This window comes from Gracilinanus agilis, chromosome 1 (assembly GCF_016433145.1).
Source record: "Gracilinanus agilis isolate LMUSP501 chromosome 1, AgileGrace, whole genome shotgun sequence".
NCBI lineage: Eukaryota > Metazoa > Chordata > Mammalia > Didelphimorphia > Didelphidae > Gracilinanus > Gracilinanus agilis.
Window position 1 is genome coordinate 728,607,126 of NC_058130.1, and position 18,942 is coordinate 728,626,067.

Sequence of the window (18,942 nt, forward strand, 5' to 3'; positions counted from 1 at the left end):
GCGGCCGCCCCGCCTGCGCATGCGCACCCCACTTCCCGCAGGCGCCTGGCGCGAGGTGAAAGGCCGAGGAGCGGCTCCTAAGGTGGATTGTGACGGAAGCAAAATGGCGGGGAGCCGAGGGTGGGGAGAGGAGGGAAGAGAAAGCACACAGCCACCGCTCCGCAGTGCTGCTAGACGTTACCCGGCAACCTCCGGGTCCCACCTTTAAATCCACCGCCACCTACCCCTACCCACCCAACCCCGCGCCCACTCGGGCTGCCGTCCCGTCTGCGCAGGCGCCGCCGTGACGTTACGTCCGAAGCTTCCGCCACGAGGTGAAAGGGCGCAGGCGTCAGACGCAAAGGGGACCCTGACAGCTGCAACATGGCGGTGAGCCGAGGGGGTTACGCGCTGCCGCCTTCGCCGCTGCTGCCGCTAGGGCGGGAGGGGGACGGCCGGTCGGACCCGGCGCTCACAGGCCCGCGACCCTGATCCGCTGTGCTTTCTCTGCAGGATAAGGAGAAGAAGAAGAAGGAGAGCATCTTGGACCTGTCCAAGTACATCGACAAGACCATCCGCGTGAAGTTCCAGGGAGGCCGCGAGGGTAAGAATGACCCTGAACTCCCCCTCGTGGCTCCCCTTACATGGTTTGGTCCAGGGTCCCTGTCCGCTTCCCCCTGCCTTCCCTGTCTAGTGGTACACTCCACTCCCGAGCCGCGGACTCAAGCATCTGGAGCGTCTCCATTCATTCCTCTCCTGTACCGTGCTTGGTGCCTTGCCTTTTGGGCTCCCTAGCCCCGTCCTCTGCCGGATTTGGGGCTAGTCCCTGCCCCTGCCTCTGCCCTCAAAGAGCGAGCTCAATCATCCAGGAGGGGAAAGCCCTAAAGACAGATTCCACCCATTGCACACTTATTATGCGCCAACTGTGTACAAGGTGGAGAGGCACAGATTCCACCCATTGCATACTTATTATGCGCTAACTGTGTACAAGGTGGAGAGGCTGCCCTTGGCAGGAAGGCTGGGGCTGCTTCCGACACACTTGCAGTCAAATCACAAGGTTTCGATGCTCTTCCACCCTCTAAAACTAGGAGTTGCTGATCTGTATTCATGGAAGTCAGTCGGTCAGTAGGCATTTATTAAGCGCTAACTGTATGTCAGTAACCATGTCGTGCAGTGGATAGAGCACGAGACCCTGAAGTCTCAAAGACCCTACTTTAATCCAGCCTCAGATACTTACCAGCTGTGTAACCTTGGGCAAGTCATTAAACCTCTCTTTTCATCTGTAAAGTGGGGATCAAATGAGATAGTGTTTGGGTCAGGGAGGTGACTCAGTAGATTGAGAGCCAGGTCCAGAGAGGAGTCCTACCTGGTTCAAATCTGGCCTCAGACATTTCCTATCTGGGTATGACCCTGGGCAAAAATTAAATCCTGTTGAAACACCCTTATCATTCTAATGCCTTGGAACTAGTACATATTGTTGATTCTAAGGTGGAAGGTTAGGGTTGTTTTGGTTTTTTTAATAGGATCTTCTTTGTTAAGCATTTATATATTATCAATATTCCAGACACTGTGTTAAGCACTGAAGGTACAAAGAAAGGCAAAGGCAGCCCTTACTCTGAAGGATCTCACATTGCAATAGGGGAGACAACATGAAAACAACTGGACAAAGGACATATCCAGGATAAATTGGAGTTAATCAATAGAGGGGAAGGTTTTAACTTAAGGGAAGATCAGGAAAGACTTGGAAAAAGGAGTTTTGCTAGATTCTGTTTAGAGATTGGTGAGATCACATGTCAACTCCATCTCTCCAGATATCCCTGGCTATTTGATATTTTTAGCCTGGCTTTGTGGCTGTGAACAAGTAAGTCACTTAACTTGTGTCTCAGGCAACTCTCCAAGTTAGGTAGAAGTTCTTTTCTTTTTTTGTGTGTTCTGGACACCTTGGGCTACTAATCAATCTGCTGAAGCCAGAATTTACAGTCTAGTCAAGGCAGGATTTGCAGTTTGTAATGCAAACATAAATAAATTAATATCCAGTATTATGTAATAGATAGCTCTGCTTAATTGAAGTGTCTTATAATCCTCTATAATGCTTCAGGGCTGTGTGCAGATCCCTCTCCTAGGGAACCTGGGGGAGACAATGCATCTTAAATAAGATTGGTTTTTCTCCCCCAAGGAGTACACAGTAAGATCCTAGATAGAGAACTGGAAGGAATCTAGAAGATCAACTTTTCTGTGGCTTCGTTTCACAGATAGAGAGATTGGGAGTCCTAGAGAGATCGTGTCACTCAAAGTTGCAAAATTTGAAGCTGAACCCTGCTTGGTCTTCTGACTCCCAGTCTCTTCCACCACAGTAAAACTTGGAAGTATAAATCATAAAACAAGAATATTAGTATATGAGCAGTGTAAGAGAGAATGTTGGCTTAATAGCTAGAAAGCTGGCCTTGGAATCTGGATGACCTAGGCTCAGGATCATTCTCTGACACTGACTGATCAGGGCAAACTATTTAATCCCTCAGTGCCCTTAATCTGCATCAGGAGTGCTCTAGAACAGTGAAATTACAAGCCTCTTACAAGTAAATCAGGTGTGTAAAAAGAATGATGAAGAGAGGAGACACTCACTCACAGACCTCTGTGTGAGTGCTAATGGCAGAAGGGCTAAGCCTCTCCCCACCTGACAGGCTTTGCTAGACTGAGCCTGTCAGCTGTCTCCTTTTAACAGCTGCCCAGGCAGGGAATCACTGAGAAATTGTATGTATAGTCAACTTCTCTAGTTCTTCAACCTAGGGTTGGAATGGATATTGATATGGGCTATTGGTGTGCTGATTGGATAATGCTGTGGATCCGACTTTGTGGCTGTCTTCCCCTTTCCAAGGGCTTTGGATAATATTCACCTCTCAGGAAAGGTACTTTGTAACAAACAACTATTTTTAATTCTAGCTTAAGAGGGTTAGGAACAAGGGAAAGGATGGAGGATTTGGGAATGTTATTGCTACTTATCTAAATAATCAAAGCTATAGTGATTGCCGGAACAGTTAGAGACTGGAGATTCTTCACTCTCTTGCTAACTCTGGCTTGACTTTGACCAGAGCCAAGCCAAAGATTAGGGAAGGCTATTGATGATCTCTTGAAAGACAGTAGTGCTGCTCTCTCTCTTAGCTCTTTTGATGATGGTTATACTTTAGCTCTTTCAGTCAAGGCAGTTGAATTGCAAGTATAGGGCCTATGCTCCCTCTCTTGAACTTCCCACCTCCCAAGATTGCTCCAGAATGAGCTGTCTTGTGCTGTGCATGATGGGTATTTATAGGGTCGGCTCCAACTGACTTTTGGCCCTGACTCACAGCACCTAGGTACATTCCAAGGTCTCCAGCTGACAATCTTGTCACTCAAAGTGGTGTCCATTTTATCCCAGAAATTCATTAAAACAGGTATAAAACAAAATCTCCCATTAGACTCTGTTTTGAGCTTTGTTTTCTGTTTTGAGGGGTCCAACTAATTTATTTAAGCCTTTGTTATCTCTCATAGAGTTGATACATAAGATAGAATAGCCAAAGGCTAGGCAAACATGGTTTTAGATGACTTGCCCAGGGTCACACAGCTAGGAAGTGTCTGGGGCTAGATTTGAACCTTGGTTCTTTGGATCCATTTTATTTTTAACAGCTATTATTAAGCGCTTTCTCTGTTTCAGACTAGAGAAAGAAAAATTAATATGATAGCAGACCCTGCCCTTGTGTAGCTGACAATCTGTCAGGGAAATGAAACAATAGAGAAATACAAAATTGTCTCATAAGTATATGAAGAGAAATGGAGTGTGATATATGAACTGTGAGTAAGAAGGTGCTTCAAAAAAATTCATTGATGGAACTAAGGCTATTCCACTGAACAAGAAAACAATAATAACTCACATTTTTATAATTCTTTAAGGTCTGAAAAGTGCTTTCAACTTCACCACAAGCCTGTGAAGGTACACCACAAGGTAGTGTAAATATTGTCTTATAGATAAGGAAACTGAGCACCCAAAAGATTAAGTGACTTGTCTATGGTAGCTAATAAGTGTCTGAGGCAGGATTCAAACCCAGGTCTCCTGACCCCTATATTTTTATCCACTATACTACCCATGCTGCCTTTTGTTACAAGTAAAATTGATATAGAGCGATAAAATTAAAAATATCATGGTTTCAAAGGGTTTATTGAAAGCCATTTAGAAAAATGAAACCATGTGCCTATTAAGATTTAGTTCAAAAGCCACGCCATACCTCTGCTCACTAAGCTGCTTCAGTAGAAAAATAGCATACCAATCCCATCCTGAGTCTTTATACTTCTGTCTACATTATCACACTTTCGTGTCTACCTCATTATGCAAGAGGAATCATGTGAAATGTAGTTTTGAAAGAGTCCTAAATGTCCACAGGAAGTTTAGATCAGGGACCTCAAAATTAGTTCAAGGACCCCCAAATTTCCAATATCACACTTTCAAGAAAAATTTAATGGGATGTTATTTCTGCTTTACAAGTATTAAAGACTGTTGTGTGAAGGAGGATTAGGCTTCCCCTCTCTTCTCTCCTTCCATCCATATTGTACTTAGGAGGCACCCAGAAGACCAGCACCCAAGTTAGGATTTTCAAACTCACCAGCTGGGTGGCCTTGGGCAGGTCACATTCCTTAGTCCTGTTTCCTCCATCTGGTAAAGTGGGGATAATACCATTCCTATACCATGTAATCTCACAGGATAGCTTTGCTGATCACACACAGCCTACATCTAGAATTGGAAGTGACCTCATTTTACAACTGAGGCCCAGGGAAATTGTGACTTGCCCAAGGTCACACCGCAGTGAGAGGTGTAGGGTATCATCTCAGACCATAGGATTGATTTTATGAAGCCTCCACTCTGTTAAACTCTGTGCTAAGTGCTAGGACTTTAGAGACCCTTACCCTCAAAGAACTTGCATTGAAATAGGAGACACAACCTGTATATGTATAGACAAAACTATCTAGTTCAAGTGCCAGCTGACTGAGGTGGGGAAGGCTCTAGCAGCCAGGGGTCCCACCCCTTACCCTGGTAGAGGGCATGATTAGAGTTAAGGAAACTAAGGATTCCAGAAATGGAGGTCAGCAAGGACACAGAGACTCAAAACAATCAGTGTAGAGTGTGGAGGGAGGGATGTTTAAGAAGACTGGGAAGATAGAAAGGGTCCTGGCTAGCTTCATATGACAAGCAGGAGATTTTTATTTGATCCTAGAAGAGACAGGGAGCTACTGGGTTTTTTGTTTGTTTGTTTTTTGAGTAAGAAGGAAGGGTATATATAATTAGACTTGCAAACCTGGTGCCTGGAAGGCAAGGCCTTCTATAATCATATTTGGGAGAGAAGAGTGATTGGAGGGAGGAAAGAGTTGGCTTTGGGACATGTTATGGTTTAGATCACTTTGGGCCTTAGAAGTTGAAATGTCTAATAAGCACTTGGTGCGGCAGGACTTGGAGTTCCATAGAGAAATCCGGGCTGGACATAATAGATCTGGTGTCATCTGCAGAGGGATGACATAGGCACTATTGAAGAAACCTAAGTGAGAAAGAGTAGAGGGAAGAGAAAAGAGGGTCCAGAACAGAGTTCAGTTAGTGGACATGACATGGGGTATAAAAGAGACTGGGCAGGAGCCTTCAGGGTTCTACAAGGAAAGCAGTGTTTCAAAAACACTGGAGAGAAGAATATCCAGGAAGGTGGGGTACATTTATCAATTAAGAGATCATTAGGCACCTTGGAGAAAGTATAGTTCAGTGAGGCTAGAAGCCAGATTGCAAAGGATTCCGAAGATAATGAGAAGAAAGGAAAGGGGCGCAACAAACATAGATGACTTTCACAGAGAGTTTAGCAAGTGAGATAGGAAGAGAGCTCTCAGATGGCAGGATCTAGGAACCCCATATAAGAGTTAGCTACAATGGTTGGTACATTTAATATGTCTTTCAAGGCCCAGCTGAAGTTCTGCCCTCCTTCTGGAAAATTCTTTGGCCTCTTTGATCTCTGCCCTCTGAAATTCTAGCATTTTGCAACTTATACTACCTCACTTACCACTGGATCCCCAAAGTCTTAGTGTGGTTTTAAGCTATGAAAGCTTATACTTTAATGCTTACACTATTATAAAGCTGAACCCTGTCATCTGTTGTTTTCCAGAGATAATCATAGATTCTTAGAATGAGAAGGTACCTTAGTGATTACCTTCCTGTAGAAAGGAAGCTCCTTGAGGGCAAGGACAGGTTTATTTTTGTCTTTTTATCCCCAGTATTTTGTGTGTGGTATTTGTTTATTTGCTGAATTGGAACGTAGTCAAAATGCTCTCATTTTACAGAGCTAGTGTGGGAGGCTGTGTGTTCTGTTTCCGCAACAAGGTCATAAACTTGAAAACTGGAATGGAATTTTAAGCTTTTCTTAAGTCTTCCATGACATATATGTAGTGCCAAGTTAGGCATATAGTTGATTTTTTAAAAATAGGAGTCATAGTGGGAAAAGATCAGATATTCACAGAATTCTCTGATGGCTGATAGGTATTACAGATGTCATGGATTGTGACCCCCATATTTTATAGATTACCTCATTGAAGCCTTCACATTTTAGGAAACTCCTCTTGAATGAGATTCAGAGAGGTAACCTTACCTGAGGTCACCCAAATAGTAGAACTGGGATTCAAACCCAGGCCTTGGCTCCTGATTCAGTGTTCTTTTCACTCTACCAAGTTCCAGTGCCTAGCATTCAGAAACACCTCACCCCAGTGTGGACTCATTTCATGTAATTGCCTTTCATTTACTTTGTATTCTATCCCAGTTAGATTCTTTGGATTTCTGGCTCTCTCCTACCTTCCCATTTTGCCTCCCCCTCCACCCTGTGGAACCTGCAAATGCTTTCAGAGTCCAGCCTTACATCCAACCTTTCCTGAACCTCTTCTTTCTAAATTAACTTCTTTTTTCTTATGTGTACATACTACATGTAAGGTTCTTTGCACCCTTAGAAAGGGGCCCAAGGTGGGCACTGTTTGATTTTGTCCCCCAGCACCTCAAATAGGGCTTCGAATTTAGGAAACATCTAAGAAGCTTGTTGGCTTGCATTAAATTGTTTCATTAACCTGTGGTCACAATGAAGTTTCTTCTCTATACATAGCATATAATCTGCTCTTGGGTGACCTCTCTGTACACACTTCACCCAGCCTTTATTAATGGCCTTCTCTTCTGGCACCAGAGATATAAAGATAAAATTACATTGTCTCTTCCCTCAAGGAACCTCCAGTCTACTGTGGGGAACAAAACACATGCAAAAATAACTATGAATTAGGATATGATAAAATGCTTAAACCCCAAGAGGCATGAGATCTGGTGAGGGAGAGATCACTAGCTGAGAGGATCAGGGCAGTGGTGTAGGAAGAACTGTTATGGTCCGAATGGATTGCCACCCAAGGAGCACACAGAGACAATGCAATCCAAGCAAAGGGAAGTCTTTATTTCTAGTGCTCGCTAGGGGAGCTCAGCAAAGGAGTTCCGGCGGGGGTGGGGGGGGGCACATCAGAGTAAAGATTATATATGTTTGGGGTGGCGGGTGTTGGCAGACTCAGGGGTGCCCTATAGTTCTTGAAGTAGCCTTTGTAGTTAGTGGTTTTTGGCTGTCTCCCCAAGCATGTAGGGTCTTTATGCTACATTTTGGAGCCTAATAACACCCTATTTCTGTGACCATGGATTTCTCTAAGACATCCTGACCTGTTAGTAACTTTAGGTTTCTCGGAGCCATCCTGATCTGGGAGTCCCTAGCTTGTGTTTGCTTGTGGTTGCTTAGTTTCTGTATCATAACTTTGGGGTTCTACAGAACTATAGGTGAAAAGTCAGAAGACCCAGGTTTAGATTCTGGCTCTGATCTTTGCATTAACCCCCTTGCTAGGCCCCAGTTTACTTATTTATATAAAATGAGAAACCAGACTAGATGGTTTCTAATTCTAGGTCTAAATCCTGTAAGAAAAGTAGAGCTTAAATTAGCCTTAAAGAAATTAAAATATTTCAGTGGAGAGGGCGAGGCATGAAGGGTGACCTGCTGAGGAATGGTACATACAAAAACTTGGAGAAAGAAAAGAAGGCTGGCATGGATCTTGATGAGTTATCTTGGTTGGCTGAAGGGAAGAACAAGGCGAAAGGTCTGGAAAGGTAGGTTGGAGGCAGATAAGGAAGACCTTTAATGCCAGGGTAGGGAATTTTGACCCCTTGTTTGCCTAAATTCACCATCCTTGGCTCTAATACATATGTAGGGAGATCTGGGATTTGGTTAAGTGGGCAGGCATTTTGAGAGGTTTTTTTATGCTGTTTATATGGTTGCTTTTAATTTATTAATTTTATATGCCTGAGATAACTCATTTTTCCCTTTCTGATTCATCTTTGCCAGCCAGTGGAATCTTAAAAGGATTTGACCCTCTGCTCAATTTGGTACTTGATGGCACCATTGAATATATGAGAGGTAGGTGGACAAAACTTGGAAGGTCAGTTGCCGATAAATCTGATGGACTAAAATTCTCATTTCACTTAGTATTTATTAATACCTTTTTTGTTTATTATACAATTCTTTTTGTTAATCTTATTGGGGTCCAGTCATTCATTATCCATTTAACTTTAGCGGCAGGCTTCCTTTGGAATGCTCAGAGATAGAGAAACATTCTGTAGTCAGAAACTCTTTCATTGGATATTTTAAGTTCCTGCTATAAGTAGCCCTCAAAATGCTCCTTTGTGATGAGGGAGGGAAGGGGAAGAGGAGAGCAAACTTAGCCGGGACAGCCAGGTCCCCAGATTTAATCTGAGTGTCATACACAATTTGATCATCACTTATTGCCACTGTTATGATTTATACTAGTGATGGGCAAACTTTTTAAAGAGGAGGCCAAAGGAAAAGAAATGCTCATCTGTTAGTCTGTTTCTAAGGCATCTCTTTCAAAGTTTCATTGTATTGTATCCTACTTATTGCATCCTACTCTTATTCATCAGATTAGGGATATTGTCGCGCAGCCAGATAGAACATTTCAGGGGGCCTCATCTGGCCCCTGGGCCGTAGTTTGCCCATCACTGGTTTATACCATATGTGATCTTTGGGACATTGTGTTCCTGAAGGTTCCGTCTAGCTCTAAATCCTGAGAATGTGGGGTCTATCTCAACAGGTAGAAATGGGTCTGAGGAAAAAAGCCCATTTCAAACATGATCCACCTATGACCCTGAACCAACACACTCAGGAATTACAGATGGGTTTTATTTCCACAGGCCTGTTTAGTAGATCCAATAGCCCATTCATTGAGTGGCTACAGTTCAAATTCTATTAAGTAAACTTTATTATAGCCAATTTAATCACTCATCTAAGATTCCTCAAACCACACTGACACTAAAGAAGTAATAGGAACCTTTTCTCTTATCATTTAAGTGTTTCATTCGAGTCTAGTGGTTTGGGAATTTATAGAAGAACTAGCCTACGAGCCAGGCCTAGAGATGGGAGGTCCTGGGTTCAAAATCTGGTCTCAGCCACTTCCTAGCTGTGTGACCTTGGGCAAGTCACTTGAACCCCCATTGCCTAGGCCTTACCACTCTTCTGCCTTGGATCCAATACATAGTATTGACTCCAAGACAGAAGGTAAGGGTTTTTTAAAAAGAAGAAGAAAAACTAGCCTAGCCATTCAGTGTTGAAAGCAATAGGCCTTTGTTTGGCATGTTTAAGGGAAGGGAATACTTGGGTGGGTCGGGCTTATAAGTACCGAAGGCCAGGATAACCAGGAGCTAAAGTGGAAAGTACTATAGAATTACTGGCTCTTGTAAAGGATAAATTTAGTAGTTGGACTTAAATTATATGAAATAACATGTTCACCAAAGTTATTATATCTCAACTCAGAAGTTTATTTACCAAATTAGAGGGAAAACAATAAAGAAGAGAAATGTGAAAGAGGTTAGAGAAAATACCTATACTAGTCCTCAGCCAGGAGGGTAGGTAGTGAGTAACTACAGAGGCCTCCTCCAAGATGGAAGCTAGTCTCTTAGGAAACTAGGAAAAGAGTCAGCCAAGGAGGTAGTCCAGGAGTCAGAATCTTAAGTTGAAGCCACGATTAATGCTGCAGTCTCCAGTGAAGTTCCCTTAAAGACCATCTCCAAGAGACTCTCCACAAGATTCAACTTCATGAGATTACCCCAACCTAAGGATTTCAATGCTTTTATGGTGGTTTCCTTTTCCTGCCTCACTTCACAGGGGCCAATCACAGTTTCCAAATTGTCCAGCCTGCTCAGGGGCAGTGTCTTGGGATTGACTTGTCACCTCTAAAGGTGTTAACTCTCCTAGGATTCGCCTAGTTTAGCATGTGGGTTGCAGATTTCCCTCTACTTAAAATTAAGTAGGGGTGTCTTCCTTTTGCAGGTATAAACTTCTGTAGTAAGAGTTTCCCTTACTTTAGGGTTAAGTATGGGTGTAATTGCTTTTGTTGATTAATTCAAAAGTAGACCTAGGAGAGTTAATCCCTCCTCAATCTAGTGAGGTACTAAGTAGGGGTATTCAAGTTATTGTTAACCAAAGTTTTAACTCCAACTAGGCAAAGAGAATAAAGGATTCCCTTTTCACAAGTGTAAACTCAGAATAAACAAAGAGAACCAAGAATTTCCTTTCATACTCCCCAAATACTTCTAGAACAAGATAATGAAGGACAGGGTAGCATACCCTGGAGAATGCTACCAGAGCTTTAAGCATAGATTTCTGGGCATGGCAGAGAAGGAAGTCTCATGGCTTGCTAAGAGTCTACCTGCCCCCCACACTTAGCCTGTAGTTACACCAAACTTTCCCCTACTCTTCCCAGGCTCAGTTGGTAAGACTGCTAAGTCCCTCTTCATATTACTGTAGATCTGAGAAGCGTTGTGGGGAGTGGTCTGCAGCCGGTATATTCAGTTGGTTTCCTAATTTCTGTTGACACAGACTGAGAACCTGTATGGAAGCTGGAAATGTCTAGCAAGTAAGACTATGAGTTGTCTTGCATTATAGGCAGAGCCCATCGGGATTAAAATTTGACCCAGAAAACCAGAGAGGTTTCTTGGACTATCACGAAGCAAATTGAACCTTGGGTCAGCTAGGTAACAGTGGATAGAGCACCAGGCCTCAGATCTAGCCTCAGATACTTCCTAACTGTGTGACCCCAGGCAAGTCACTTAACCCCCTTTGTCCATCCTTACCACTCTTCTGCCTTGGAACCAGTATGTAGAATTGATTCTAAATATAGGGATCCAAGTGATGTACCAAACTTCATGATTGATTACTTAAACCTTGTAACAAAGTGTAACTCTGAGCTTATGGTATGCTGACATCTCCCTAAGCCTCCAATCCAAAGGTCAGGGCACTGAGTCCTAAATTATCTTAGTCTCCTCCTCTTTGATCTTGTGGTTGTGAATGAGCCAATGTTAAATTCTCTGCAGTGTCACATGTTCATTAACTACCTCCATCACCCATTCCTTGATTCTCCAGTAAAAGATTGGGGACACGTATAGCTCTCGCTCTCTCTCTTTCCACCATCAGAGGAGTATGCACGCTGGAGCCCATATTGTTTAACTCTTCGTTTCTGAGTCTTTCTTCCTTTATTGTGTTCCCTTTCTACATATATATATATCTTTCACCCATTTTCCCTCAGTCTCCAACTTCCCTTCTCTGATGTTCACCCACGAATATTACTTTGTGGCTGCTGGCAGCTACACTAAGGCAGAAGGTAAAGGTTTAAAAATAAAAAATAAAAAAAAAAGAGAATTGTTACTAAGACAGAAGGCGGGGGTTTGTTTTTTCAAAAAGCATATTGAGGGCAGCTGGGTAGCTCAGTGGATTGAGAGTCAGGCCTAGAGACAGGAGATCCTAGGCTCAAATCTGGCTTCAGACACTTCCCAGCTGTCACCCTGGGCAAGTCACTTGACCCCCATTGCCCACCCTTACCATTTCCACCAAGGAGCCAATACACAGAAGTTAAGGGTTTAAAAAAACAACAAAAAAAGGCATATTGAACTCTGAAGTTGACTGCTTCAAACATCTATAGTGCATAACACCAACATGCACAACCAACCTTTGGCCCCCAAAATTCTATAGCTGAAAGATACCCATAGATCAGACTGTGTTATTAGTACTTTCTAGGTCCCCTATACAAGGGGCCCCAAAGCTTTCTCATGAACCCTTTGGAGTCAGGTACCTAATAAAGGGCTTTTCTGTCTTTCAGAGGTATAGTGTAGTATTCCTGGGATTAACTAGTTGTAGGACTCCATAAATATCCTTTCTCCCCATGAATAGTAATTCATATTTTTATAGTGGTTTTAGATTAAGCAACAATACTTTTCTTGAAGCAGACCTGTAAGGCAGATAAACAGGAATTCCTATACTCTTGATTCAGAGGGAGGAAAGAGGAGGGAAAAGATTCTCTGTTAAATCATCATGTCTGAAAGAAGAATTTGCTTCACTCACTTAAAGCCCTGGTGGTTGTGTTCTTGACTTTAGGCCCCTCTTCTGTGATTGCCTTTCAGATCCTGATGACCAGTACAAGCTCACTGAAGACACACGCCAGCTAGGATTAGTGGTCTGCAGAGGGACCTCAGTGGTGCTGATTTGCCCTCAGGATGGCATGGAGGCCATTCCAAACCCTTTCATCCAGCAGCAGGATGGATAGCCCCTGACTGTGTCCAGATAGACGTGATGACTTCTCAGCAGCTTTGTTGAACACGGCTAAGAATTTTCAGCTTATCAGGGAAATACCTTCCTTTTCTGAAAGGACTCAGTGACCTTCCCTCATTACAACTTGCCAGCTGGGACAGAAGAAAGACCTTTTTTTTGGCGTATGTTTTTTCTAATAAAATCACAAAACAAATCTGTAAAGCATAAGCTCTTCTTTCTTACCCTTTGGTATTGGTGGTGAAGGAGCAGAATCATCGCCCAGATTTGACATGATCCTTACCAAAAATGAATTTCTAGGTCCCGTGAGCTCTAGAAAACAGCTGCAAGATTGTTCGTGCTGTTGTGGAATGTAGATCTTAGAAATGAGAGGATTCAAAAATTTCTTGATAGGCTATAGCATGGACCCAAATTTCATAAGGTGGAAATGAGCAGGCATAAATATAGGCTGTCCCAAAAGTCTTTGTGCATTTCTGTTGAAGTCTGAAATTGCACTAAGATTTTTTGGACACCAAAGCTCACATTTGAATTTTCCAGGTACAAGGTCTGAGGTGGGGAGACATAGTTACATAGCTGTTGAAAGAAGATCTAGTGTTCTTGATGGAGGGCTAGCTCAGTAGCAGTCAATAGTAGTGCAGCAGCTAAGATGGCTATTAAAATCTCAAATTTCAGTAAGAGGCAGTTCTGTTATCTAGGATTATGGGGAAATTCCAGTACAGAATCCTATGCAAACCAATCAGACAACATCTGAAGCATTATGTTTGGTTCTGCAAATTGCACCTTGGGAAAGATCGATGAATTGGAAGGTGACCAGAGAAAAATAGCTAAGGTGATGAAGGGCTCTATTTATGTCATATGAAGATGGGCTGAAGGACCTAAGGCCTGAGAAAGAAAGTCTTGGGGAAGATAGAATGGCTGTTTTCAAAGGGTTCAGTAATCAAGTTCTCTAAACTAACAAGTGCTACTCCAAAGGACCTTTAGGTTGCTTGGTGGCTAGAGCACTATCCCTGGAGATGGGAGATTGTGGGTTCAAATCTGGATTCAGACACATCCTTGCTGTGTGACCCTGGGCAAGTCACTTAACCCCAATTGCCCAGCCCTTACCACTCATCTGCCTTGGAACCAGTACTTAGTATTGACTAAGACAGAAAGTAAGGGTTAAAAAATAAAAGTACGGCTATGCCAGTAGGTTTTGTTCAAGTTCAAATGACAAATTCGGAGTTGGATGGAAATAAGCTAATTCAAATAACAAGATCCCTGAGCACCAATTCTTTTTTTTTTTTTTTAACATTTATTAATATTCATTTTTAACATGGTTACATGTTTCATGCTCCTCCTTTCCCCTTCAACCCCCCCCCCCCGCACCCCCCCTACCCATGCGCATTTCCACTAGTTTTGTCATGTGTCCTTGATCAAGACCAATTTCCAAATTGTTGGTAGTTGCATTGATGTGGTAGTTTCGAGGGCACCAATTCTTATTTAGCACTGATCAGGACTTAGTTGTATAAAATAATTTCTTAGATACATTGTGGGGATGGTTTATGTGGATGGGATTTGACTTGGTTTTTCTCAGCCCCAGGAAATAATACTCAGAGCTACAAAGGGATAAGAAAAACTTCTAACATTAGAGCTATCCCAAAGAGCAGGGCTTCCTTGGAAGGTAGTAGGATTCCCCCTCCCTGAAACCCTTGGGTAAAGAATGGCTGGGAGAGACCTCTGGAGTACAAACATTTGTTAAATGTTTACTAGGCCAGGAGTTGTCCTGAGCTGAAGTAAGAGGGGATTCAAATAAAAAATAGTGTACCCTCAAGTTTATGTTCTAATGGGGGAAGAAAACAAAAGAGGCACCTATGCTAGGTACGTTAGAACAGTGTTCCTTTTTAGGAATGGGTTAGACTAGAGACTGAAAATTCTTAGACTATCTAGTCCAATTTCCTACTTTCATAAACTGAGGCTCAGGGAGGTTTATAGGTCCAGAGCTGGAAGAGATGTCAGATGCCACTAAGTCCTCTTTTTGTAGTTGAGGAAACTAGGGAAGTTCCAGGGCTTTTCCCAAAAATCACACAGGCAAATAGAGCCCAAACCCTCTGACTCCAAATTCCTTTCTTCAGCTGTAACTGTAGGAGAGTTGGGCTTAGTTTTTTCAGGGCTCTTCTAAAGAAAAGCAGGCATTTGCTAAAACCAGCTCCTCCAGGATGGTGGGTAGATTGTTAAATTTTCAGTATGTAAATTTTACCTTTCAAATTGGCAAACAACAAATTAAGCCTTGGTTTATTATTTCATTGATTGTTGGGGAGAGCTAGGCCTAGAGACAGTAGGTTTGGGGTCCAAATTTGACCTCAGATACTTCCTAGCTATGTGACCCCGAACAAGTCACTCAACCATGATTGGCCTAGCCCTTAGTGCTCTGATACTTAGTATTAATCCTAAAACAGAAGGGTAATGTTTTTTAAAAGGGGTGGGGAGAGGCAATGGAAAAAATGTCAATGCTGATTAAGATTAAAAGTATATCTTGCGGGGCAGCTGGGTAGCTCAGTGGAGTGAGAGTCAGGCCTAGAGACAGGAGGTCCTAGGTTCAAACCCGGCCTCAGCCACTTCCCAGCTGTGTGACCCTGGGCAGGTCACTTGACCCCCATTGCCCACCCTTACCAATCTTCCACCTATGAGACAATGCACTGAAGTACAAGGGTTAAAAAAAAAAAAAAAAAAAAAAAAAGTATATCTTGCATTTTGAGAGGCCTGGTTGTTAAACATTAATCAAATGCCCCAATCTAAAAGCTCTCCTATTTTCCAGTCTTTGCAATTATTCTGTTCCCGTTGGAGGCAAGACCTAGCACAGGTGTAGGAGTCACATGGAACAGGAAAATGGGGTCAGGCAGGATGGGAATAACCTGGAGAAAGAATAGGAAACAGGATCCCCAAGGGATTAGAGTCAAGAACAGGTAATTCCTCACCTGAAGTTCTAATACCCCTGAGCAGAGCCAGGGATGGGAGGCTGCTGAGCCAGGATGATCCAGGCTTCTGAAGAGGGCAAAGCCTACAGGCTCCATTTTCACTGGATGCAAACTGCCCGTGGATGTTGCTTAAGATACCTCCAAGATAAGTGGCCAAAAAGAAGCAGATTTCAGACCCAGCAGCTGGTACCCTAAAAGCAAAGAAAAAAACCAAACCACCTGGTACTAAGAAAAGTGTTGTTGGTTTTGGCATCGTAGGAACCCTGAGGTTCAAGCCCTGGGTCTGCCACATATTGAGTGTGTGACCTTGGCAATTCGCTTTTTCCTCTATGGGCCTCAGTTTATCCAATGGGCAAAATAGTCATCAACCCCCTTAATAACTGCTTATTAGTTCTTATCCTCCTAAGTTCTGATTTGTTTCCTCTCTACCTTTTTAGGCTAGTGAATAGAGGCAGTGTTGCCTAGGGAAAAATCATTTAACTTCTCTGTGTCCTGAGAATCTAACACAGGGAGAGGTTCTTCAGCTTTTTTTCCTCAAGAACTTTTTCTCAGAATAATTTTTTTTATTAGAAGAAAATGCTAAATTTCATTTAGAGGTTAGGGAAAATACAGATTTCTTTTTTTCCTGTATAAATTCACAGCCCCCCCCCCAAAAAAAATTCTTTTTATAGATCCAGGGTTATAAATCCTTCTCTAAGCCTTTGAGCTGCAAAGAAGTTGCTGACTTACATTTGTCAGAGGGCATTTCTTCACCAGAAAGTTATCTATACCAATGAAATCAAAGATCTAACTAAAATAATAATAAACTTGTGGTTTTCCAACCTCTTCATTTCCGAATCTCTCTCTTTCTCTAAGGAATCACTCTTTTTAGCAAAGAAGAAAAAACTAATTCAGCAGAAGTTACCAAGAAATCAGTTGAACGTATTTGCAGTGCCCCAACAGCCATAGATTTTGCTCTGGCAAATAGAGCAGGGCAGGGAGTGCTTTCTCCTCTCTTCTTTGCCACCAAGCCTGACCATTATAATCACACAATGTCTCAGTTTCATTTCCTTTCATCTTTCCACTTACATTGTCATGATCACTGTGTCATTTTCTTGGTTCTTCACTGCTTTATTTGACATGTCTTCCCATACTTCTCCCCAATTCTTCATCCCTTAAGACAAAGCAAAATTTCACTGCATTCCCATACCAATGCTTAACCATTTTCCAGTCGGATCCTTAGTGGCCATGTCTTACTCTGTGTCTTCTTTCTCTGAGCCCGCAAGGATGGGGCAGAGGCTAGAATCATAGAATATCAGCACCATTCTACCTGAAACAGTCCTTCTATAACATTCCCAGTGTCTTCATCATCTGGCCCCAACTTGAAGCTTGCTTGACAACAGCTTCCAGAGGTATGCCATTCCATTTCTAGATAATTCCAATTGTAGGCTTTGGGAGAAAATGCATCTCATTGGTTAGATGATAGATACTAGTTTAGGTTTACATCACTGGAGATGGCTTCTGTGGCTATCAAGCCCCCAGCTGGGCCAGACCTTGGGGGAGGAGTTCAACACGGCAGCCCATCTCTGATGAATTGTTACTTCACTTGCAGGCATGATTATCATGATTATATAAGGAACACTGTGTATTGCAACATTCTAGGAGAATCTGGGTAATCCACCTTTTCAAAATAAAATAATAAAGAAATAAAGAAGAATAAAAATAAGAATAAAAATTAAAGAATTAATTAGCAAATCAGTGACAACATCAGAAAGCTTCAGAACAAGGTCTCCGAGAAGTTTTAAGTAAGAGCCTAGAGTCAAGAGGACCTCACTTCAAATCTGGCCTCAGACACTCCCTGACTGTGTGATCCTAGATGAGTCCCTTATCCCCAATTGCCTAACACTTATAGCTCTTCTGCCTTAGAATTGATACAAAGACAGAAGATAAGGGCTTAATAAATAAATATACAGAAGACACAATTTCTAACAGAACATGGCCATCTTTGTAGGATAGTCTAGAAATGGAGATAGAGAAGAACAGATGGGTTCTTGCTGTGTGAGAGGTTAGTTGGTAAATATTTATTAAGCACCTACTATGTGTCAGGCACTATGCTAAATGATAGGAATACAAAAAGAGACAAAAGATAGTCCCTACTCTCAAGGAGTCAACTATCTGATGGGGAAACAACAAACAAATATATATATTCAAATGAGCTATGTATAGGATAAGTAGAAAATAATCAATGGAGGGAAGGCACTAGAATTAAGAGGGGTTAGGAAAGGCTTCCTATCAAAGGTGAGGTTTTAGTTGGGACTTAAGGGAAAGTAGTAGGCAGAGATGATGGGGGGGAGCATTCCAGGCACCCTGAGAAAAGAGATAGAGTGTCTTGTTAATGGAACAGCCAGGAAGCCTCCATCACTGGATGATGTATAGTAATAAGAGAGTAAGGTATAAGAAGCCTGGAAAGGTAGGTAGGGGCTAGATCATGAAAGCCAAACATTTTATATTTGATCCTGGAGATGCTAGGTAGACCCTAGTTTATTGAATAGGAGATGGCATGAATAAGTGAATTTATAAATAAAATATTGACAATGAATGAAAATATCCTTGACAAGTCATCAGTTTTGTATGAAAAGCCATCAATTGAGGGATTGCTGTGAAACTATCCAAATTTGAAGAAAGCAAGAGTATAATTGAGGTTTTATTGACATAAGATGGATGTGAAGAAATCATGGTTAAATGCATTAATAGTTAACTAAAAACATTATGAAGACACACAAAATCAAAGGAAACACACCTCTATAAGTGCTAAGTGATTAGCTACTGTACAGCAAACTCAGTTCTCTGCACCACTGGCCAGAATAGCAGGATGGCTCATCCCCTCTGCCTCATGGGTGTGGGATGGGTGGTCTGTGGTCCCTGGCCATCTTAATCCTGCCCATCTTACTTAGATTGCTCTCATCTTCCCTTGATATTCCATCTACTCTGCCCATGAGCTCCATTCCTCCCCAGCTCTTCTCATCTATTCAAATAAAAGAGAAGCAAAGGGAAAATAGCAAATATTATTTCCCAAACAGTATGTTCTTCTGTGTGCCTCACTTAGAGGAGCAAAAGACCACAAGGGTTCTTTCATCATTTTCTTTGCTATCTCTAGGAAACTCAAATAGGATGGTGTGCTTTGGAATACCTGGCGGCCTGGGCAGAAATCGGGAATGCAAGGAGGTGGAGGTGAACTTTTTAAAATTAAATTTAATTTTTTATACCAATTACATGTAATGGCAAATTTCCCCATAAATTTTCCAAAGTCATATGATTCAAATTGTCACTCTCTCAAATTGCTGGCAAGC

At 42.3% G+C, this 18,942-nt stretch overlaps 1 protein-coding gene across 1 annotated transcript; it reads left to right on the forward strand.

Annotated features, from left to right (window-relative positions):
- The first annotated feature begins 57 nt into the window (after nt 1-57).
- On the forward strand, nt 58-12,863 carry LSM7 (LSM7 homolog, U6 small nuclear RNA and mRNA degradation associated). Its single transcript, XM_044658610.1, has 4 exons — nt 58-369; nt 493-583; nt 8,391-8,462; nt 12,515-12,863. The coding sequence occupies exons 1-4, from the start codon at nt 364-366 to the stop codon at nt 12,655-12,657; spliced, it is 312 nt and encodes a 103-aa protein (XP_044514545.1). The 5' UTR covers nt 58-363; the 3' UTR covers nt 12,658-12,863.
- Nucleotides 12,864-18,942: the final 6,079 nt, after the last annotated feature.

Bases quoted from the DNA above. Each gene is read 5' to 3' on its own strand.
- LSM7 (XM_044658610.1), top strand. The intron at 584-8,390 runs GTAAGAATGACC...CATCTTTGCCAG, and splicing joins GTTCCAGGGAGGCCGCGAGG to CCAGTGGAATCTTAAAAGGA. The intron at 8,463-12,514 runs GTAGGTGGACAA...ATTGCCTTTCAG, and splicing joins CACCATTGAATATATGAGAG to ATCCTGATGACCAGTACAAG.